The sequence below is a fragment of the Astatotilapia calliptera genome, chromosome 2 (genome assembly GCF_964374335.1).
Source record: "Astatotilapia calliptera chromosome 2, fAstCal68.1, whole genome shotgun sequence".
Taxonomy (NCBI): Eukaryota; Metazoa; Chordata; class Actinopteri; order Cichliformes; family Cichlidae; genus Astatotilapia; species Astatotilapia calliptera.
The window spans coordinates 31,485,252-31,506,624 of NC_137423.1; the positions used below are offsets into that span (position 1 = coordinate 31,485,252).

Sequence of the window (21,373 nt, forward strand, 5' to 3'; positions counted from 1 at the left end):
TAGAGTGTCACCTAAATTATCTGGAGATAGCAAGTGCTGGCAGAGGTGCTGGAACTCAATCCCGGAGCCAAGACAGCAGCTGATGATAAAAACCTCCTCACCTGAGAGAGATGGACAGAAGCTTGATGAAACTCTGAGGAAAAGAACTGGAGGAAATACTTGGAAGGAAAGGAGGAAGCAGGAGAACATTTGAGCCGTAGCATTTTAACTCCTTTTGTGTTTCCCGGGACAAAGAGACAGCTGCAATCACTGCGTGAAGGGGACTGAATTTTTAACACATTTTTCAGAGTTTAAGAAAAGAAATCGGTCCAAGCTGACTTTTTTTTGTGGTGGGAGGGGGAGTTTTATTACACTTAAGACATAAAGAGCTAGAGCAGAGGAGAGGAGAGCAGGGGAGAGGGAAGCGAGAGGGGGAGGGAGGGGGAGGGCGAGCGACGAAGAGAGAGAGTGTGTGTGTTAGCCCGTGACACCAAGATGTTCATGATCATTCGAGAGCCGGCACCCGGGGGAGCCGCTGGAGCGATGAGCGCGCCATCAGAGAGGAGCGCAAAACAGGTGAGTGGGTGCAGATAGATATATATATAATTGTGTCTGTGTATGTGTGTGTGTGTGTGCATCCTTACATGCTGTGTGCCTATATCACATTTTATATTGTGCATGCTGAAGTTTTGTTTTGCCGAAAGAATGATAAGAGTCATTGATACAAAAGATGAACTGTTGATTTCTTGTGGAAAACACATGTTACCCATATGTGACAACTTATTAAAGTTTTAAAACAAACTGGATTACTGTAAATGGGTTAAAGGATTTCTATGTAATAGGTTAAAAATGATCTTTTTAAAAAGATTTTTATAATGCATGCATTTCATAACATTTCGACTTCTGCAAGTTGTGTATTGTTCTTATTTTGGCATCTTCCTTACAAAGTATGTTCATGTCACATCTTCCTAGAGCAAATGTTATAAACTAAACATCTCACGTTTCAGGCAGTGAGCGCTGTGGCACTGTATTTCATCTACAGTCTCAGTAGTATCGGTCATGCTTTATATTGATATAAGTTTGAGTGCACTGTTCTACTCTCCTCCACCCCTGCCTTCCCACAGGTGCAGGCTGCTATCAAGAAGAAGGTGGAGAAGCAAAAGAAGCGAACCAACGACCAGGGCGGGGGTGGCGGAGACGCTCAAGCTGCTGCTCGCAATCAAAAATCCAAATTACCCCCGATGACGGCAGCAGAGGCGGGTGAGGACAGCGAAGCGCTGGAGGAACAGCTGGAGGAGTTGATGGAGGGACCGCGGAGGAGAGAGAAGGAGAAGGAAGAGGAGCCCGTCGACCTGCTGCCCATAGTGGACTCGGTGTTTGGACAGGTAGGAGTGTGTATGTGTGTGAAGCTCATCTGTTTCATACTCTGCAGTGGACGTGTATGTGTGCGTTCTTGTATGTATGTCTGACACTTTTGTTACCGTGTGTGTGTGTGTGTGTGTGTTAGAGTGTGTGTGAGTGAATAAATGTGTGTGCATGTGCATCAAGTTCTCTGGCTGATTGAATGTCTGGCTTCACAGAAACCCTAAGCCTAAGCCTTCACTTCAAATTTAAAGGGTGGCTGTGGTCCAGCTTTTGTAAAGTAGCGGTCTCTCTCGCAGCCCTGCTCTCTTTGATCTGGCAGTTCAGAAAGACACAAAGCTAAATTCACAACGGCAAGGTGAACATTAACCATTTTGCCTTGTAGTTTAACCCTCGTGGAAAAAGCCAGAGCTGCAAAGCGCAATGAGTAGAAGGATGATAGCGTGAGTTTGAGAGGATTTAAGCTCTACTTTGGGAAACATTACCAAAGTGTAATCCGTAATAGATACCAGTAAAGTCAGCCAGAGATCTGATGGACACCCTATCGCTGCAGCCATTCTATCAGCTCCATATCGCATCACATCCCATCAATCACATGCTAAGAGGTGACACATGACACGGCACGATAGGCCACACCATTACAGCGCTGTAACCCGAGGGCCAGACGCGTGGGCTCGCGGTGTGAGACAGCGGTTTGTGTGTGAAAATAAAATCAGAAGGGATTACACCGAAGTTAAATCCCTACCCGCTTCCTGCTGCTGATTTCAAGCATGGCTTGTGAGTCAGTCAGTATTTTCTTTTTTTCTTGACATGTAGAAAGAGTCATGTCCACCTGATCGCGTCAGCAAACTCTGAGGAGGGTGACGATGAGTGGGGCTGAGGTTAGAAACAGGAAAGCAATGTAAAAAAAAAAAAAAAAAGTGATGTCAGTGGTGATGCAAGTGATCCAAATTAAGAGAGAGCAGCAAGTGAGTGGGAGAAAGCAGCCAGCAAAGTCGGAGAGAAGAGAAGCTTGAGTACTCAAGTGCAACAATATGTAATATAGCCTCAGATCACACTTGCTTACATAAAATAACCTGAAATTTTAACACCAGTGTTGAAGGAGCAGCTTTAAGAGCTGTGAGTGAGTGCACCATCGGGCCCTTGGTCACATGAATGTGATCTTGGTCAGAAACTGAATTTCTAAATGAATTATGTGAACAAACCCCAAGTAAGAGTAATTTCCCCCTCACTAACCGAATAACAACTATCCATCAACACGACGATATGTTCAACATGAATTTGATAACAATACATGAAAGCATCTGCTTATAAAAGCATGCCTAAAATATGCAAATGGTTGCAGAAAGTTGCTCTGCATGCAGCGCAGCACAAATTGAACGTTAACTGACGTTTAACCTGCCGGCGTTCTAGTATGAAGTTCATGTGATGTAATCCAGCCCATGTGAGAACAAAGCAGGTGACAGTCCAATGATTTCATGTGAGCGAGTGAGGACCATGTGCACACGGTGCAGCATCCTCACTTTAAACCAAACATTTCCTGCACTATGAATGCGTCTGAAGCATGAATTGTATATAAAAGATGGTTACACCATAGTAATAGTTAGTGAAGTCACATTTTTGAAACTTTGACTTCATCATTATCATCCTGTCAGCTTTTTTTAAAGCTAGCCGCCACATGGGAAGGGTGAATCACAAACGAAGGGACACAGCATTCTGTGACAACGAGCACACACCGCTTTATTGACATTGATATTTTGGCTCTAATAAGAAACATCATGCACTTGAACTTTCCAAGTGAGATGATAAACTCATCAGAAAGTTTTCACTGAGGGCACAGACCAAGCGAGCTGCAGGTTTTATCGTCTAAACTTACAATGCTGTTGACTTCATTTTGGAACCAAAGCAGTCTCCCTCTGCTGGCCATTAGAAATGAGGCAGGCTTAATAGACTTCTGCACTGGCCTCTATTTTAGACAGTCTTAAGTCTTAAGGGAGCTCTACAACTATACTTCCTTCCTTCCTTTTTTCATCCCTTCCTTCCTTCTATCCATTCTTCCTTCCCTCCTTTCTTCACTTTCTGTCTGTTCTGTCTCTTCTAGTGTTTCCCGGTGTCTCGACAGCTCTCATTTCTGGAAACCTGCTGATGTACACCTGACACCAGATCACACTCACATCAGAGATCAAGAGTATGTTGAGTCCAAAACAAAAGACAGAGTCACGTTACCTGAGTATGGCACATCTCTATCATACACACAGCACACACGCACATATGCACGGTGTGTTAAGTTAAAAGTGTGTGTGCATTCAAATTAACCACAGACTGCAAGCATGACAGTCGCTGAGCGCTGATGTCCTGAGAAGAGCAACTAAAGAGTATTCAGGACCCAGGAACAGTGTGTGTGTGTGTGTGTGTGTGTGTGTGTGTGTGTGTGTGTGTGTGTGTGTGTGTGTGTGTGTGTGTGTGTGTGTGTGTGTGTGTGTGTGTGCGCGCCCACTTCTCAAGACCATCTCATTTACGTGATTAATTATAACCATCAGTAAGAGAGACCCAACCTGGTAGTTAATCAGATTTAATGGTGTCTTCAGTTGCAATTACTGGTGTTAAGTTTTGTTTCAATGTGCAGCCAATAGAGTGAATCATGCTGGAGCTCACAGAAAGAAGTGATTAATCTGCTAATATTATGTGCTGAAAAGCTGATACTCATATTTATCTATTAAATGAATGTATGTAAGTTTGAAGGTTGAATTGTATATACTCTACTCAAGGTTTGTACTAATTTGTACTAATACTAATAGTCTGTACAAGGTTGGTACTTTCGGAAATATGTTTTCCATCTCAGACAGCTAAAAATGTAAAACTTAGAAATGACAGTTAATTATTAATTTATTGCAAATTAATTTTGATTTGTAGGTACAAATCAAAAATACAGAAAGTCTTGCACTGAAAGCTTTGCAAGAAAAATCACAGCACATCTGCACTATAAAGTGATGCTTGGGCTCCAGTTAGAGGAGTTGCAGCAGTGCTTGAAAGTTAGTGAACCCTTTAAAAGTTTGAATATTTCTGCATATTTATTTAATTAAAACTCAGTAGATCTTTGCACAGTTGAATGAGGTAAATGAAGAACATGATATATGTGTTTATCAGACTTCTGATACCGACTGTCCACATGTCCTCACAGATGTAAAACTGGATCTTTCAATTAAAAAATAAATGACGTCTAATATTTTTGTCACATTTTATTATTTTGACTTATTAAGGAGCCAAATCACAACAACAACCACCTAAAGGTGCATTATATTATAAAGGAAAAGACCCTATAATCGATTAAAAAAAACAACAACAATCAGACGACCTCCTTTAAGCAAACACTTAGCTAAAGTGGGAAGAAAAACTCCCTTTTTTGTTGTTTTTTCCCTGTAGAACCCAGAACAACTGGTGTGTTTTTTTAAGATATATTATATATTATAAGAACCACTGCACAGAAACATGTATAAAACACGCAACTGTGTTAAACAGTTTTCATGTGACCACCACTTTGATGAAAAGCTTTACATCCCAAACATCTCCTGTAGTGACTCCCTCATGTACCTTTGTAAAATAAAATAATCTGTTTCTATCAAATCACATGAAAGCTCTTTGAGAGAAGTGATCTATCTTCATGCCACAAAAGCGTTCTTAAGCTGCAAACTCGTTAATTCCAGTGTTGGCATTCCGTGTTTATCAATCACAATAAGAGTCTTATTGCAGAAAAAAAAGGAAAACTAGAAATCTAGATTTCCATTTCTAATATATGACTGCTTAATCTGCCTAAAGTATCTCCTAAAAAATAAACAAACAAATAAAAAGTTGGTACTCTCCCAGACATCCACTGCTGCAGCTGGCAAGTGATACTGATGTTAGACCGGTCCTAAGGTGGCCTCTAGTGGTCACTGGAGCTTATTGCAATAGACAACGCATGCATGCAGAGTTGCCATTAGTTTTAGCTAATGAGTTTAAGAACTCTCTCTGCACACACTGATTGTGCTCTAGTGTTCTATGTTCATGTTTTCTTGTTGCTGACTGAGAGTAGTATTTCATTCAACTGTACGCTTGTAGATGTATCCACTGCTGTTTCTATAATTTTCTCCACCCCACACTGTATGTATCAATTAGGGTAACTAATAGCTAATAATAAACTGCTAACTGGGTGTATGATTTAGTACGGAAAAGTACAAGAGAGACAAATTTGGAGAATGAACAGCAAGAGCCAAAACTGGATGAGTTAAATCTACCTCCTGCAGTGTTTCACACACACACACACACACACACACACACACACACACACACACACACACACACACACACACACACACACACACACACACACACCCTATGAATCTCTTTTTCCTGATCCTTAGTCGTCACCCTAAAATCTAAAATTAAAAGAGTCCCCACAATGTGACTAAACAGAAAGATGAGTGACACACACAGACGCACACACACACGAGCCGTATGGATGCACTGTAGTAAGCAGCATGCCAAATCTGCTTTTGGAGAGATTTGCCGGCAGATGCTTTGTAAAAGCTCAGATGACCACTTAGCATTGCTCTCATAACCTCCACTTGAGATTTTAACTTTATGCCATTATAACTGACAGCTCAGCCAAAGTAGTCCATGGATGTAAGAGCTGAAGTTCAAATTGAAGTTCATTGTGCTTTTCAGTTCGACGTGAGCTGACGCACTTGAACGCCACCAGGGTCTCACTGTGAGTTGCATAAGCTGTCATTTTGTGAAGCATTACAGCTCACTTGTTGTATTTTTCCATTGGTTTCTAATTTAATTACCACATAATTGAAAAACACATCTAATACTTGTTGGAAAATACTTCACAAATCACAGCTAAGTCAACTTCTTATATTTTTCAAAAACGCAAACATTCAGTTTTTCTTTTGTTACTTTAGCAGGTTTCATTTTTTCACTTTCACATTTTACATTTGGTACATTTGGTACACTTTGTACCCATTTTTGTGATCTTTGGGGCCCATGAACTGAGTGTCACAGGGACCCTTAATAGCTTGGACATGTTTTAAACATACATGACAAAGCAATGAAAACGTACATGTTATGTTTTGCATTAGCCCTCATGCTACATGTACAAATGACCACTGATAGAAGGGGATCACACTCTAAAACATCATAAATAAATCATAAATATAAAATAATAATAAATAACAACAAATGTAATAAAGAAAGATTCTTTTATTGTTGTAAATAAAATGCAGAGGACATGCAGAGGGTTGGTGAGATAGAGGAGGATGCTAGGGACAGAGTGAGATGGAGGCAGATGATCCACTGTGGTGATGCCTAAAGGGAGAAGCCAAAAGAAGAACATCATATAGAAGCACCTTTTGCATTTATTGCATGTGTTGAATGCCACATGTTTGACATACATTGTTTTATCCGGTGACTGTGGAGGTCATTTAAGTATAGTGAACTCTGCCACATTCAAGAAATGACGAGTGGGTATTACATCAACAAGGCAATTTGCCCCAGAGCACTGAACTCGCTGGATATTTTCTCTTTGTTGGATCATTCTCTGTAAACTCTAGAAATGGTTGTGTGGGAAAATCCAAAAACCCCAATACGTCAGCACCAACAACCATACCACATTCCAAGTCACTAACATCACCTTTCTTCCTCATTCCAATGCTCAGTTTGAATTTCATCAGGTCGCCTCGACCATCTCTGCATGCCTAAACCTATTGAGTTGATGCCATGTGATTGGCTGATTAAATGTTGTGTTAATGAGAAGCTGAAACCGTGTGCCTAATAAAGAGGCCAGTGAGCGTACACTGTCCAGTTTGTCCCAGCCTGACGTTGATATTAGGTAACAGCTATAGCACTCCTACTGGCAACAAGAGGTCAACCTGATGTGACAAACATCATCATATTTACATTCATTTTACATCATGTGTTCTTTAATACCACATAGTGCACACATGCAGTGATATGTAATCCACAAAAAGTCCAAGCCTTAAGACATCTAAAGTAATAAAACCCTCTGGTGTTCTTCACCTCTGATATTCATCTTTAGCCAAGAATTTGTTTTATATCTTGTTTTTAATATTTATGGTTTCAAATAGTGCATGCTCTATTTCCAGGCCAAGTTAAAATATTTAGATTCTTGTTTATCCACATGAGAAAAGTATGTCTGTTTCCGTTTCTTCCTTTGAATGTCTTTAATCTATTCTCTTCCCTTTTTTCTCTCTCTATCACCCTTTCCTCTTTAATCTGAAAGGGCATGGATTAATCCCGCTCCGTTCGTGTCCTCTTAATTCTCCCTTTAAAACTCTTCACACTGTAGATGAAGTCATTTGAATGCTCGTGCAACATGTTGACATGAGACAGAGAGAGAGAAAGGGGGGAGGGAAGACCGAGTGACAGAGAGGAATGAGGGGGGGATTAAAAGCACCGCGTGAAGAGCCGAGAGTGATGCTGTTTCTGTGGAGTGACACATAAGCGAGCTGTGTTCAGTGCGCTCCACTTCTGCTCAGTCATCCAGTTTGTTTTTGTTTTGGGAAGATCATTTGGTAACGTGTTCAGTTTGGTTTGGGTCAGTGGAGATGACCATGAATGGATGAGGGCCGTTCCTCTTTTTCCATCTCTGTTTTATCCAATATGATGACTATTAACCAGAATGGGAAACTCAGAGGGATTTTTTAGCTTGTGAGCTTGAACTTGACTTTAGAAGTCCACAGAAGAAGAGCGCAGGGAAATAGGAACATAGAAAAGTGACAGGGGAGGTCTGGTAATGGGGAACAAACCATCTCTGAACGATAAAATGAAGAAGGTAAGTGTACTTTATCTCCTCTTTGTTAGATTCGAACTCACTGCAGCTTAATCCTCTTGCTTGCACTCGCTGACTGAAGCTTTTTGCCTCCGTGACAACCGCAGCTTTCTTTGGATGTTGTCTCACTGTATCATTTTAACGATTGCATGTAAATTAAGAAAACAGGAAAAAATATATTGTCGAAATTCTAACGCTTTCCTTTTTTTTTCCACCAGTGAAACTGTTTCCTTTTATGGTAGTTACAGGAAAGCTTAGTATACAGACTGCATCACTTAAAGTGCTATTTAAGGACACACTGTTTGTGTGCAGAAAATCGAAACGTGCAAATTAAAGAGATCAAAATAATAGATTAAAGTAAGACTAGATTAAAATTTTAAAACATATAAATTAATTTTACAAAAATGTATATTCTTTGTATTTGGATCTGTATTTATTTGTCCTTTTTATTTATTGTCCACACTTGTTTTAGAAAATAAGTTTTTGTTCATTTATTCCTTATTTTTTAATTATCCTCCATTTAATAATTAAAATTAATTTGTCATACTTTTTTCAAGATTATTTATGCATTTTAAAGGATAAATAAATACAAAATCCATATATATATATATATATATATATATATATATATATATATATATGATGAGCTTATCAATGCTTGCATTTATTTTAATAGTGATTTTAGATCCATGATTGCCATATTTATTTATTTAGCTTTTTTTTACTGTTACTTGTAATGTTCACTGCTTCCTACTATTGTAGCCGTGTTACTTACTGACGTGTAGTTAAGCTGTCAGTCTTTACACTAGAGAATTAGCAAACTCACATCAGCTAGTTTCAGCAGCTTGAAGCTGCAGCAGCAGGATTGAGACTTATAGATTATTTTCAAATCAAACTGGTTTCTCACAGTGAGGACTGAGGCTGATGAGGGCCTCCTGCAATAATGAGCAGCTGTATCTATCCTATAGTTCTGGCTTATTGCCTTTCCAACGTTTGACTGTAGAAAAGCAGGGGTCTTACTTTGCCTCTGAAAAGATATTGACTTGCTTGATCAGTCGCACATTTGGTGTGACGGACAGTAAGTTTGGTGGTTTAACACCCTGATCTGCTTCCAAAGCGGGTGATACACTGGCGCTTCCATCGTAAGGTGAGGGCAATGAGCCAGCAGCTGGAGGGAGATGAGGATTTGGATGTAGAGGATAAACCGTTCAAGGAGTCCCTCGGTGCGCTGGTGAAGAACTGCAACATGCTGCACAACATCGTGGGCCCGGCCTGCATCTTCCTTAAACAGGGCTTTGCTAGGACGCTCGTATGTAACAGGAAGTCACAGAAGTGTGCACACTGTGTCCTACCACAGCCAAAGTGCAACTTTTTCCACTTGTGTCGATTCATTTTCATCCCCACATCGTGGCTGACCCTCCTGCTCTTTACCAGCTGTGTCATCCCCCCCTGCATTAGTGGCTCGGGTCAGACAATTAAAATCCCCAGGCAACGGGCAAGCTTAAAGGGGTCAATCACTGAGAGATCATTGGAAAATCATTGACTGGCCTTGTGGAGCTTGTACGTGCCCTTGGTAAAGAAAGGATGCAGGCCTTTGTGTGAACTGTGAAACAATCACACTGATGACCTGTGGCCTTTGCTTCACTTCATATAGGTGAAGACAAAAATAAAATAAAATAATGGTCTAAACCTTTTTAGTGGATGTTTTTTTAATTGGATTAGGAGAAATAATAGACTGCCCAAACAGGGGCAACTGGAATAGAAAACTTCACATCAAAGTGGAAGTGCAACACTTCTGGGAACGCTTGGGGATTCTTGCTGGAAGGAATGCTAGCCACAACGTTGCTTTGCTCTACTTTTATTGTCAGGATTTCTTTTACTGTGTGAAAATGAGAATTTGATCAAAACAAATGCAATCAAATAATAATTCGGGTTACACACACAAGCTTGAGTAATGTATATATTTAGTGTACGGACACATACATCCGGACAGTGGACATATTCCTAAAACTAAACCTCTGACATGTCCTAGTCTCTAGATGTTTGCAGCCTGGCATCCTCCAAAAAGTAATCTGGGTACTCACTGTAATCTATGGTGCAGGAATCCCTGCATACAATAATCAGATATACGGTTTAATCCATGTAGATGCCCTGGAGCTTTCTATCTAATGCAGCTTAGGGATCATTTTCAGCATTTCATTGATGTGCAACACCCTGGAGTTAAAAGAACATAAATATCATTGTGATTCATAGTTCTCAAAAAATGAATCTTTGTCCAAAAACATTGGCCAAACGTCAAGACGCTAATTATACATAACAAAAAATATTTAACATTTCCTCTCATTATTCATCTTTTCTGTTTTGTTTCACTTGGTGCTTCTGTTTTTCATCTGTGCTCTGTCTAGCATCACGTGTTAAGTGACACAAGCTGTATGTCTGTGTGCTTAGATTGTGCTCCTCAATGCCTGCGTTTACTTTTTACATTGTGAATATTTTCAGTATGAATGTTTGCAAGGTGAGGGGAAATCTATAACTGTGTGAAACATGAAGCTAATATGTGAAAACTTTCCCCACGGCAGGACAGAGAGCTGCGGCCAGAGGAGATCGAAGGTGAGGTGATTTATCCGCTTTTTTTAGCTGTACATGCATTTGATATGATACCCGCCTTACCAGTAATAACACGTGTTTTGCGTGTGTGTGTGTGTGTGTGTGTGTGTGTGTGTGTCTTACCAGAGCTCCGTGAGGCATTTGTGGAGTTTGATAAGAATAAAGATGGCTACATCAGTCACAAAGACCTGGGCGAGTGTATGAGGACTATGGGTTACATGCCCACAGAGATGGAGCTCATTGAACTGAGCCAGCAGATCTGTGAGTGCAGCAACAGCCTAAAATACACGAGACAGCAGAACAGAGTGGAAATAGATGGCAACCGTGTGTGTGTGTGTGTGTGTGTGTGTGTGTGTGTGTGTGTGTGTGTGTGTGTGTGTGTGTGTGTGTGTGTGTGTGTGTGTGTTTCAGGTGGCGGTAAAGTGGACTTTGAGGACTTTGTAGAGCTGATGGGACCCAAGATGCTGGCAGAGACAGCTGACATGATCGGAGTCAAAGAATTGCGAGACGCATTCAAAGAGGTCAAGAGACATGCTGTCATTTACAACATAAAGACCTAAACATAAATTTAATTGTAGTGACTTTATTAACAGCAGCATTGGATTGTAGCATGTGACTTTGCTGCTATGAAAATATCAGTTGTGGGGGAGGCCTGTAAATCAGAATCCATTGGGAACGATAAACAAATAAGACTAAGCATAACCCTTCAAATATAAAAGAAGAAATAGAAGCACGCAGGAGTTTCTGGAATGAAACTTGGATAAAAATAATCATTTATTACTGTGCAGTTTGTTTATGGAACAAGTCAAGCTCATTTCTCCTTTGCAGACCTTCATTATGGGTTCAAATAGACAGGCCGATCTTTGTAACCATAAGTGGGAGGTAGGCTTTTTTCACAGCAGATATTGTGACATTTCATAGCAGAAAAATCACAGGTATGCATAGTTTAATGATGGCTGGATTCACTCAGGTTAGACCGTTTCAGGATCCTGGCATTGTGCATGCTCACTCACTGGAATAGCAAACAGAGCCACTTCATTTTTACCTTTGAATAGTATACTGTATGTTAATGTGCATCAATTTACCAGATACATTAGATGTCAGCATGTCAGTTCATAGCAAAAATATTAAACGTCACCTTATGTCCCAGGGCAGGTCACATAAAACATAAAACAATAAGCAAAAACATACAGATACACAACACAAACCAACAAAAACAAACACATCTGTGTTTAATGACACCTTCATTTTTCCTGCTATAGAAGGCCAAACAGGTCCGAAATACTAAAATATATTCACATATAAAGAAATGAGAGCTATGAAGGTTAGGCTACAGCAAATGAATCCAAAAAGAAACACAGTAAGTGCAAAACAAACGTCTGAGAGGAAAGAAACCTTCACTGTTTTTAGTTGTCATTTGACCTTTCAGGGCAGTTTTCTCATCATGTTAGTGGCCGACAAACCTACAACAATGCATGAGGAATATTTCTGTTAAAAATGAAGATTTCCTAGATTATAAAACTTTAATATTTTGTGTAATTAAAGTCACAAATGCATGAGCAAAACACAATAAATATAATAAGTAAATAATTGAAGAATATTCATAATTGTGCTTAAAAGGACTGTTTCTTTCTGTCTGTATCCAGTTTGACTCTAATGGTGATGGCCAGATCAGTTTAACGGAGCTGCGTGAGGCCATGAAGAAGCTGATGGGAGAACAAGTGACTAACAGAGAGATCAACGAGATCCTCAAAGACGCTGACCTGAACGGAGATGGCCTGGTGGACTTTGAAGGTGTGGGAAGGCCTTGATGGGATCAGTTGACTGATCGTGTTTATCCTCCTCTGTTTCTCTCTCACTTCTTTTCTCGTCTCTTTCAGAGTTTGTGCGAATGATGTCCCGCTGACCAGTCCACGTGTCAGACAGACATTACGCAACTGCTGGCTAAGCATCACACTACTCTGTAGTGGACATCCTTCATTTGCTCTTAAGAGCATGCATCTCAAATTATATTTTTGTATTAAAAAGTAATGAAACAAAAAAACTGTTGTAGCTAACAAAGACTGCACATGTACGAATTTAAAGGTGTAATATGTACAGTAGATAAATATGTCAAACATATCAGCAGCTTCACATTTACCATTTTCAGTTTTTTAGATGTATTTTTATATGAGTGTTTGTTCTTCGAGTGTAAAAGCTTGTTTGTAAAATCATAGACCTGTTTTTAATTAATAAAACATATATAAAATGGACAAATTGTTCAATTATTATGACCTGATACATAATTAAAGACCCAGACTAGTTTGATGGACAATGAAGTACTAGAAGGACCAACTGCTACACATAAGGAGGATGACATGGATATAATATATTTTTAAACTGATCAACTTTTCTATATTTGTATTCATTAGTAATCTACATAACCAATCTTTAAGGAAATTAAGGTAATAAACAAAGATACACTGAGCTCTAAAATCTGCCGTGCTGTAAAGCATTTGGATTGCGGCTGATGGCAGCTATTACATGTTGTTTATGCCAAATTCTGAACATTCAAATGTTTCAGTAGACTCATCACACAGCTGACAGGTGTGGCACCTGGTGTGGTCTTCTGTTGCTGATGGCTGATTGCCCAGATATGCTCTTTTGTTGTCCTCAGGTCAAAAATGACCCGTAGGCGAATGGCAAACAAGTATATGGGAATCCCGAGGACAACACAAGGGTTAAGCGAGTTACTGTTGTCTTTCCTTCTAACCCGAAGCACTCTGGTCAGCCTCCTCTGACCTCTGGCATCAACAAGAGATTTTTTTTCCCAATGAACTGCTGCTCCCTGGATCTTTCCTGTTCTTTGAAGCATTTTCTGTAAACCCTAGAGACGGTTGTATGGGAAAATCCCAGCAGATCAGCAGTTTCTGAAACACTCAGATCAGCCCGTCTGGCACCAACAACCAACAACCGTGCCACATTCAAAGTCACTTAAATCAGCTTTCATCCTCATTCTGATGCTCGGTTTAAACTTCAGCACATCGTCCTGACCATGTCTACGGGCATAAATACATTAAGTTGCTGCCATGTGATTGGCTAGTTCAATATTTGAACTAAAAGCAGTTGAACATTATATTTTAATTTCAACATTTAAATTTTTTATTGAATTTTATGCTTGGCGAGGTTAGAATTAACTAAAAACTAAAACTAGATGTAGAAAAAAACATTTTTTTTAATTAAAATATGAATAAATATAAAAATTTGGGGAAAAATTAAAACTAACTAAAACACTTTTGTTAACTTGAAAAGCTAAAATTTAGTTAAAATAGAGAAACGATCCTTAGTTTCAGTATTTCTTAGTCACTGATGGACGCATTTATTGAGACTCCGGAGGTCTACTAAACTGCTTTCAAAAAGTTCTGCATTTTTATTGTAATACCTTTGGTCTTTTTCCTGAATCCTGCCTCTGACATATGCCCTGCAACTAAAAAGACTAAAATTAATGCTGAAAATACTAAATAAACAATTAAAAAAACAATTAAAACTAAGCATTTTCAATAAAAAATAAACCAAAACAAGAAAATCCACTCTAGAAACTGAGTTAAAAACAAAAACTCAAAACGAAATAAAATTAATAACTACGTAGAAAATACAAAACTAGAAAATAAAAAACTGTGATAACTCTGGTAGATTCATCGCTATTAAGATGTTTTGGTTTGGGGGGTTTTACAATATATAAAAGAAGTTTAAAGGAAATGAGTTTGTGGTTTATGTTCAATTCAAAACAGAAATTTCGATGGGACCTCTTGTTATGCAGAGCCTGTGCACAATGCAGCAGTCACATGATCAGAATCACATGTCTGAAACTGCTCTGCTTCCCAACTGACTCTTTTTCTATGCAACACAAAGCATTGTGCCACTGGGAGGTTTTTAAAGTTGAGTATGCAAAGGTTTAACAAACCCAAACCAGAAACAACATCAGTGTTTATTCAATGAATTTTTAACAACCATATGTTGACACTGAAAACTGTGATCGCACAGAAGAAACACTGGCTCGCATTATTAAAATAAAGAAAAAAAAATATTTTTAGTGTCCGGCTGTCCACATTTTTATCCATTTTTTAAATGATGTGTTATTGATTTATATTAATTTAAGTGATTTCTATGTAATAAGTAACAACAACGACGTCTTTGAAATCAAGATTTTCCTTTTTATTGAAAACTTGGCCAGGATTCTGTACAGCAGAGAGGGTGTGCAATGCACAGGGGCAGGAAGACGAGGGAGCAGGGGGCTCTAAGGACTCAGTTTCCCATGGTGCATCATACCCTGAGCTGAGAATCGTGTATGTAAAACAGTAAGAGACACTCCGTTCCCTCTACTGTGTCTCAGAGGTCTGTGGAGGGGAATGAAGCGAGGGACTAAAAATAAAAATAAAAGAAGAAAAGGGAGGAAAGCAAAGCTCAGCCCACAGGGGAGAAAGAGAAAAGTAGAAACAGAGAGGAATGGAGGGTGGTCTGATGGTTTTGTGGTCCAGCTGGCCCTTCCACTGAGGTGTTTTCTCCAGTCAGGGGCAGACATAGATCCTCACCCTTCCCCTCACTGCATTAGATCAAAGACCTTCTTAAGGTACTAAGGTAAAGGCCTCAGACGTCTCTCCCCCTTTCCCGCTTCCTCCGCCCCTCTCCCTCACCTCCGCTTTTTCTCTTTCTCTCCTTCCCTGAGCCTCACTTGCTGGCCATGGTGTAGCAGCCCTGTTGGTGCCACTGCATGTCACGGATACGCCTCACAGACTGGAACTGAGGATGGCGGGCGCCATATTCATTGAAGTGCCTGTATTCGCCCTTCTCCAGCAGGTACTGGCTGCCACGGTATCCAGGGAACTGGTATCCCACAAAGCTGGGAAAAAAAGATGAAACATGTCAATTTATTTGTTTTTATGGCCTTTAAATTTGGTATTTAAGCTCCACTGATGGTTGACACTCACGTTCCACAGCTGACAATGATGCTGCCCACTCTGTCGGTGAAGCCATAGGAGAACAGGCTGGGGACGTCATCGTCCATGATCTCCATCTTGCGGCCCTTGAACTCTCCAACCTCATACAGGCAGATCTTGTGCTTCTCGGGGTCCTGGCACATGGGAAAATAGAGGGAGACAGAGGTTTTATTTAGAGGAGAGTCTAAAGAGGAAAAAAAGTGACGTTTTAAAGAAATAGAAGATTTTTACCATTCTGACGGGCCTGAAGGACAGCAGGTAATCGTTCTTCTGGCAGTTGCTCCAGGAGTCCCAGCGGGGATACTCTCCCTTCTCCAGGATGTACATCTCACCGCAGAAGTTCATCTGCTCGAAGCCCACGAAGCTGCGGACGAGGAAGCGTCATGAAGCAACCAATCTAAATCTTAGATGCACAAACACAAGTGTATTTCGGGGCGACCGTGGCTCAGGGGGTTGGGAAGCGTATCTGTAACCGGAAGGTCGCCGGTTCGATCCCCAGGCTCTCTGTCCTGGTCGTTGTGTCCTTGGGCAAGACACTTTACCCTACTTGCCTACTGGTGTTGGACAGAGGGGCCGATGGTGCGATATGGCAGCCTCGCTTCTGTCAGTCTGCCCCAGGGCAGCTGTGGCTACAACTGTAGCTTGCCTCCACCAGTGTGTGAGAGTGAATGAATAGTGGCATTGTAAAGCGCTTTGGGTGCCTTGAAAAGCGCTATATAAATCCAATCCATTATTATTATTTCATTTGACACTTACGGTCCACATTCAACACGCAGGGAGCGCACGCGGTCCATGCCCATCTCACACACATTCATGCACTCATTGCTGATTTCGATCATGCGACCCTGGAAGTTCTCCTGGTCGAACACGTACATCTGGAGGAAAGTAATACGTCAGAACAACATCAGTAAGGGTCTGTGATGTGAATTTTTTCAGCGTAGCCACTGTTATCTGTATCTGAAACAGGAGAGAACCACCCACCTTGTAGGACATCATTCCCATCTCAGACTTCTTGCTCTGGGCAGCCTTTCCGTCAGTCTGGGAGGAAGTCTTGGATTTATCTCCGCTGGACATGATTACTGAGTGGAAAGAGAAACGGAAGAAATAGGGAGAGATTGTTTATTCGTGTGATAAGTGCAGCCTTTCGTATTGCCACGAGATTGTTGAGGAACTCAAATGAATTAAAGGTAAAGGAAAGCTTAAACCTAATCTATGCCCTTTCCGCTTGCTGCTGGACCTCCTGCTGGCGTGTGAGCGTGTACCTTACCTGTGTGTGCGATGCCTGTGCCGAGCCTCACTCAGAGTGTGTGTGGCTCGGAGTGCGCCCCTCGCTTTTATACGCTGGCGCACATAGGAGAGGGATTATGGGAAGAGAAACAAACTCGCTGAGGTCAGAGACAAGAGACAAAAGAAACCCCGCATCATCAGAGAGGGACGGACCAAGGGTGATGGGGATGGGCAGAGACAGAGGAGGACAGACACCAGCTGGAGCACAGACTGGCCAATTAAAAAGTAGTCAGGTTTAGATTTCAGACAGTTTAGTCTTCTGTCTCCCCTTGAATGCGTGATTTAAAATAAAACCAAGTTCCCCAGACTGTAGGAACAGAATGTATGAAGAGTAAAAATGTGTAAGCTGTTTTATAACCCTGACTGAAAACTATAAAACCATAACCCTTTAAATAAAGTGTCAGATGTGTATTTATGCTTTTTAAAGGTTAATTACTGCATGATGTATACAACCTTTTCATGTCCCACAGACAACAACTGGCAACATAACAACAGGCTGCACAATCTAGCCTGACTTTGAATGAATAGGTGTTTAAACTGGGATGTAACTGGAAGGTACCAGTTACACTGTGTTTTACTTGTCTGTCTGACTGGTAATTTAGGTCAAACTTCCTGATCATTAGGGTTAAGCAGCTTCAATTAGATGCTACTAATTAAACAAGAGAAAACGTAAACCTTCCATTTCTGTACATTCGTTCACATCGACCCAGTTAAAACTTTATGCGTGGCTCTCTGCCGCGCCGTTAATCCCCACATTTTCCGCCCCGATTCCGACCCTTTGTGCGCGGGGCACGCGCTGGACTGCTGACCGGGGTCCGAACATACTGGAGAGGCTTTTGTTTCCGAGCCTCGGCAGCACTTTAGGATCTGCTGAGCTAGACGCTGGAGGGGGACAACAGCGTCCAGAGGCCACACAGCAGCTCCGGCGGCGCGCGCATGGTTACTGTGTCAAAACGGAGAGCTTGCATGGTCCGAAGCGTACGCGCGAACGCGCAGAAGTAGGCGCGCTCCCCGACCGTCGATATAAAACTGAAGCGCCAGGTTCTCTGAAAGCTCTACGCGAGGCAGGCGGTAGGCGCGTACCACTCCCGAGCTCTTCCAATAAAGTGCCATTCTAGGTAAGGCTGCATCTCTGCTTTCAGCTCAGCTCAGGGTCCGACAGACAGGTGGTGCTTTCACACAGAAACTGAAATCCAAAAGCACTTTGTGACACCTGTGAAACACTTCTGTTGCTGTCAGTCAGATTGTAAAAAATATATATATATTTGCTTTAAAAGTGTGAATTAGCTGTTCATGGCCAGACCACCCTTCAAATGTCGTAGCTGTGCAGCATAAACGATGCAGAAGGTGGAGTTTGAGGTGGAGTTACTGTGAGCGCGAACACCAGCGTGTTTTTGTCTGGTTATTTTATCTAAATTATTATTTTTAATTATTACTATCTCTGACACTGTTTCACCAAAAACTTCCTGTTCTTTACTTTACATCCACACATCCAGGAGTAAAGATGTACAGAACTACAAGGTCCCCAATGATCCAGCCCCTGGTTACCTCAGGAATGGGCATGGCTCCTTTCTTCAAGGTAAACAAATGCTCGTGAGGAGGTGTATATGAAATGTTTTATTATAGCCTTTGGAGCAGCAGTATCTAAACTCCTCCCCACTTTGATCTGTCTCCACAGGTGACCGTGTTTGAGCAGGAGCACTTCCAGGGCAAGTGCCTGGAGTTCACCTCCGAGTGCTGCAACATCCAGGAGTGCGGACTGGACAACATCCGCTCCATCAGGGTGGAGAGCGGAGCGTAAGTCTCAAAACTCTCTTTGTTACTAATAACAAATAGATGAAAACAAAACCCAGTGGACCAGCACAGAGTTAAAGAAATATATATAGACTTAATCCTCTTTTGATCACATCTATTCCAAACACTAAAAAAAACACAAAAAATTCTTGTAAAAAGAATACAAAGATGTGGGGTTTTTTTTTAATTGTAGCTCACCTGCAGTTGAAAAAAAGGTTGTTTCTTTACTGTAAATCTCACTTTGGAGACGAAAAGAAGAGCCGAGATTTTATCAGCGGTACAAAAACCTACATTACAGACCAACTCTTAAAGGGAGCATCATGTAAACCAGCCTCTCTGTGTCTCTTCTGTGAAGCTGGGTGGGTTTCGAGCACCACGACTTCCAGGGCCAGCAGTTCATCATGGAGAGAGGAGAGTACCCCCACTGGGACGCTTACAGCGGCTCCATCTCCTACCACGTGGAGCGCCTCATGTCTCTGCGCCCCATCTATTGCGCCGTGAGTACACCCCGACTCTCTCAGGGTCCAACCACATCCTCCTTTTGAACCCTGAAATCTCAAACCTAACTCTTGGATTTTTCTGTCCTGTTCAGTCCCACCAGAGCAGTCGCATGCTCATTTTTGAGAAGGAGAACTTCTTGGGTCGCAGCGTGGAGATCTGTGATGACTACCCTTCTCTGCAGGCCATGGGATGGATGATGCCTGAAGTCGGCTCCATGCACGTGCAGTGTGGCGCGTAAGTATCACCCTAAAAACGAAAATGGGGATGGTACCCCTAACCAAATATTCATCGCAGTCCCTATTTTGTGACCATTAAACATCATCTGCCTATAAAACTGTACTCTTAAAATAATTAAAATCCATCATCAGCACATATTATTCCCATTACTAAATCCTAATTCTGACAGCAGCTACTGAAAACTGACTCTGCTGCCCTCTCCATCTGTCCCACAGCTTTGTCTGCTACCAGTACCCTGGCTACAGAGGCCAGCAGTACATCATGGAGTGTGAGAGACACAGTGGAGACTACCAGCACTGGAGGAACTGGGGCTCCCACTGTCAGACCCCCCAGATCCAGTCCATCAGGCGCATCCAGCACTGAGAGGAGGACAGGCTGAGACTGAGGCCACGGCCCACGGACAGCAGCTCCCCTCAACTCCCGCCTCCTTTTACCCATACCCCCCTCCTCTCTATCTTCCTCTCTTCAATCCTTTCCTTCATCTTGACTTGAGCCGCGACAGCTGCCCCAACCCGACATCACCACTACTACTGATTTACAGCCAGAGTGTGATAAGAGACAATATCGCACTGTTAAAAGCACAGGGAAACACACGCTCCACACACACACACACACCGACATAACTGACACACACACTGTGTCTTTTTACTTTGGTTTAGAGGTCGCTACACACCCGCACACAAGCACACACCTGTGCTGTACTCCCGCCTGAGCTCGGCGATGAGCGTAGGAGTTCAAACCGAGGGGAGACGAAGCTCCAACATGGTGCCATGTCCAGGAAAGTCTCCCACGCTGCAGTCCCTCACTGAGTGCAGCAGACTGTGATATGGTGCAGCTCAGATGTGTTTTGTTGCAGTTGTGTGTAGGAGGTTGGTCCACAGGTTGATAACTAATAAACTCATTTTCACTTCATGTATTCTTTTTTTTTTTCATTATTTCAAATTCTGTATGTGATTTAATTTGAGCCAAAAGAAAAAAATATGTGAATAAAGTGGGCTGCCCACTTCCCTTCCTTCTCTTCTAGTATGAAACACATCACCTGCAGGGCTGAAGTTTCTCTCAGCAGTAATCATGTTCAAATATGACATATACCTTGATAGGACACAAAAACATGCAACAGGAGTTCTTTTTTATGCTAGTCATGCTGCGCTGCATTTATAAGTGTTTCTGCCAGACTAATTAAAGGGACACACAGCAGAGGCAAGTGGAGAGAATGATGAATACCGAGGGTTTTTTAATCTGTGGAAGCTCTCAGTGACTGATAGTTAAACATAGTACATCTTAAGAAAATAAACAAACTAAATGAAAACAAAAAGATTATGTTTTCCAATCTTTTTTTTTAAAAAAGTTGGTAAACTATGTAAAATATAACTAAAACCAGAATGGTATTATTTGGAAATCACATAAACCTATATTTTATTCACAATAGAATATGGAAAACATATATTTTAACAACAACCTGTAAACATCTGGGAACTGAGGAGAGCAGTTGTTGGACTTCTGGGAGAGAAATGTTGTTCTTGTTATTCTAGCAGCTCGACAGTCCTTCGTCTTCTTCATCGTATGCCAAATGTGTTCAGATGGTGACTGCAGGCAGGACAGTTTACCTCCCAGACTCTTCTACTGTGAAGCCATGTTGTTTTAATATATGCAGTATGTGATTTAGCATTGATTTGCTCAAACATGCAGCTCTTTTTTTTTTTTTGGAAGATGTTCAGATGGGAGTATATGTTACTTTAAAACTTTTATATACCCTCCACCACTGATGGTGCCTTTCCAGATGTGCAAAGCTGCCAATTCC

At 41.4% G+C, this 21,373-nt stretch overlaps 3 protein-coding genes across 6 annotated transcripts; 2 read left to right on the forward strand and 1 right to left on the reverse strand.

Annotated features, from left to right (window-relative positions):
- Window positions 1-405: 405 nt before the first annotated feature.
- On the forward strand, window positions 406-13,033 carry cabp2b (calcium binding protein 2b). Of its 2 annotated transcripts, none has more exons than XM_080288990.1 (7): window positions 406-555; window positions 1,104-1,364; window positions 10,750-10,780; window positions 10,904-11,038; window positions 11,189-11,298; window positions 12,424-12,571; window positions 12,658-13,033. In XM_080288990.1, the coding sequence occupies exons 1-7, from the start codon at window positions 475-477 to the stop codon at window positions 12,681-12,683; spliced, it is 792 nt and encodes a 263-aa protein (XP_080145116.1). In that variant the 5' UTR covers window positions 406-474; the 3' UTR covers window positions 12,684-13,033. The 2 variants fall into 2 exon arrangements, with proteins under 2 accessions (XP_080145116.1, XP_026050653.1); XM_026194868.2 differs by lacking the exons at window positions 406-555; window positions 1,104-1,364 and adding exons at window positions 7,832-8,173; window positions 9,288-9,479.
- Window positions 13,034-14,949: 1,916 nt separating this feature from the next.
- Window positions 14,950-17,133, reverse strand: crybb1l1 (crystallin, beta B1, like 1). Of its 2 annotated transcripts, none has more exons than XM_026194899.2 (6): window positions 17,021-17,133; window positions 16,735-16,832; window positions 16,510-16,628; window positions 15,985-16,117; window positions 15,745-15,887; window positions 14,950-15,656 (listed from the first exon to the last, which is right to left on the reverse strand). In XM_026194899.2, exons 2-6 carry the CDS (start codon window positions 16,825-16,827, stop codon window positions 15,485-15,487), a joined length of 660 nt encoding a protein of 219 aa, XP_026050684.1. In that variant the 5' UTR covers window positions 16,828-16,832; window positions 17,021-17,133; the 3' UTR covers window positions 14,950-15,484. The 2 variants fall into 2 exon arrangements, with proteins under 2 accessions (XP_026050684.1, XP_080145124.1); XM_080288998.1 differs by having other exon boundaries at window positions 16,959-17,064.
- Window positions 17,134-17,924: 791 nt separating this feature from the next.
- cryba1l1 (crystallin, beta A1, like 1) lies at window positions 17,925-20,484 on the forward strand. 2 transcript variants are annotated; one of them, XM_026194912.2, is made up of 6 exons: window positions 17,925-18,158; window positions 18,537-18,619; window positions 18,719-18,837; window positions 19,190-19,331; window positions 19,427-19,569; window positions 19,788-20,484. In XM_026194912.2, the coding sequence occupies exons 2-6, from the start codon at window positions 18,545-18,547 to the stop codon at window positions 19,933-19,935; spliced, it is 627 nt and encodes a 208-aa protein (XP_026050697.1). In that variant the 5' UTR covers window positions 17,925-18,158; window positions 18,537-18,544; the 3' UTR covers window positions 19,936-20,484. The 2 variants fall into 2 exon arrangements, with proteins under 2 accessions (XP_026050697.1, XP_080145130.1); XM_080289004.1 differs by lacking the exon at window positions 17,925-18,158 and adding an exon at window positions 18,169-18,410.
- The last annotated feature ends 889 nt before the right edge of the window (window positions 20,485-21,373 follow it).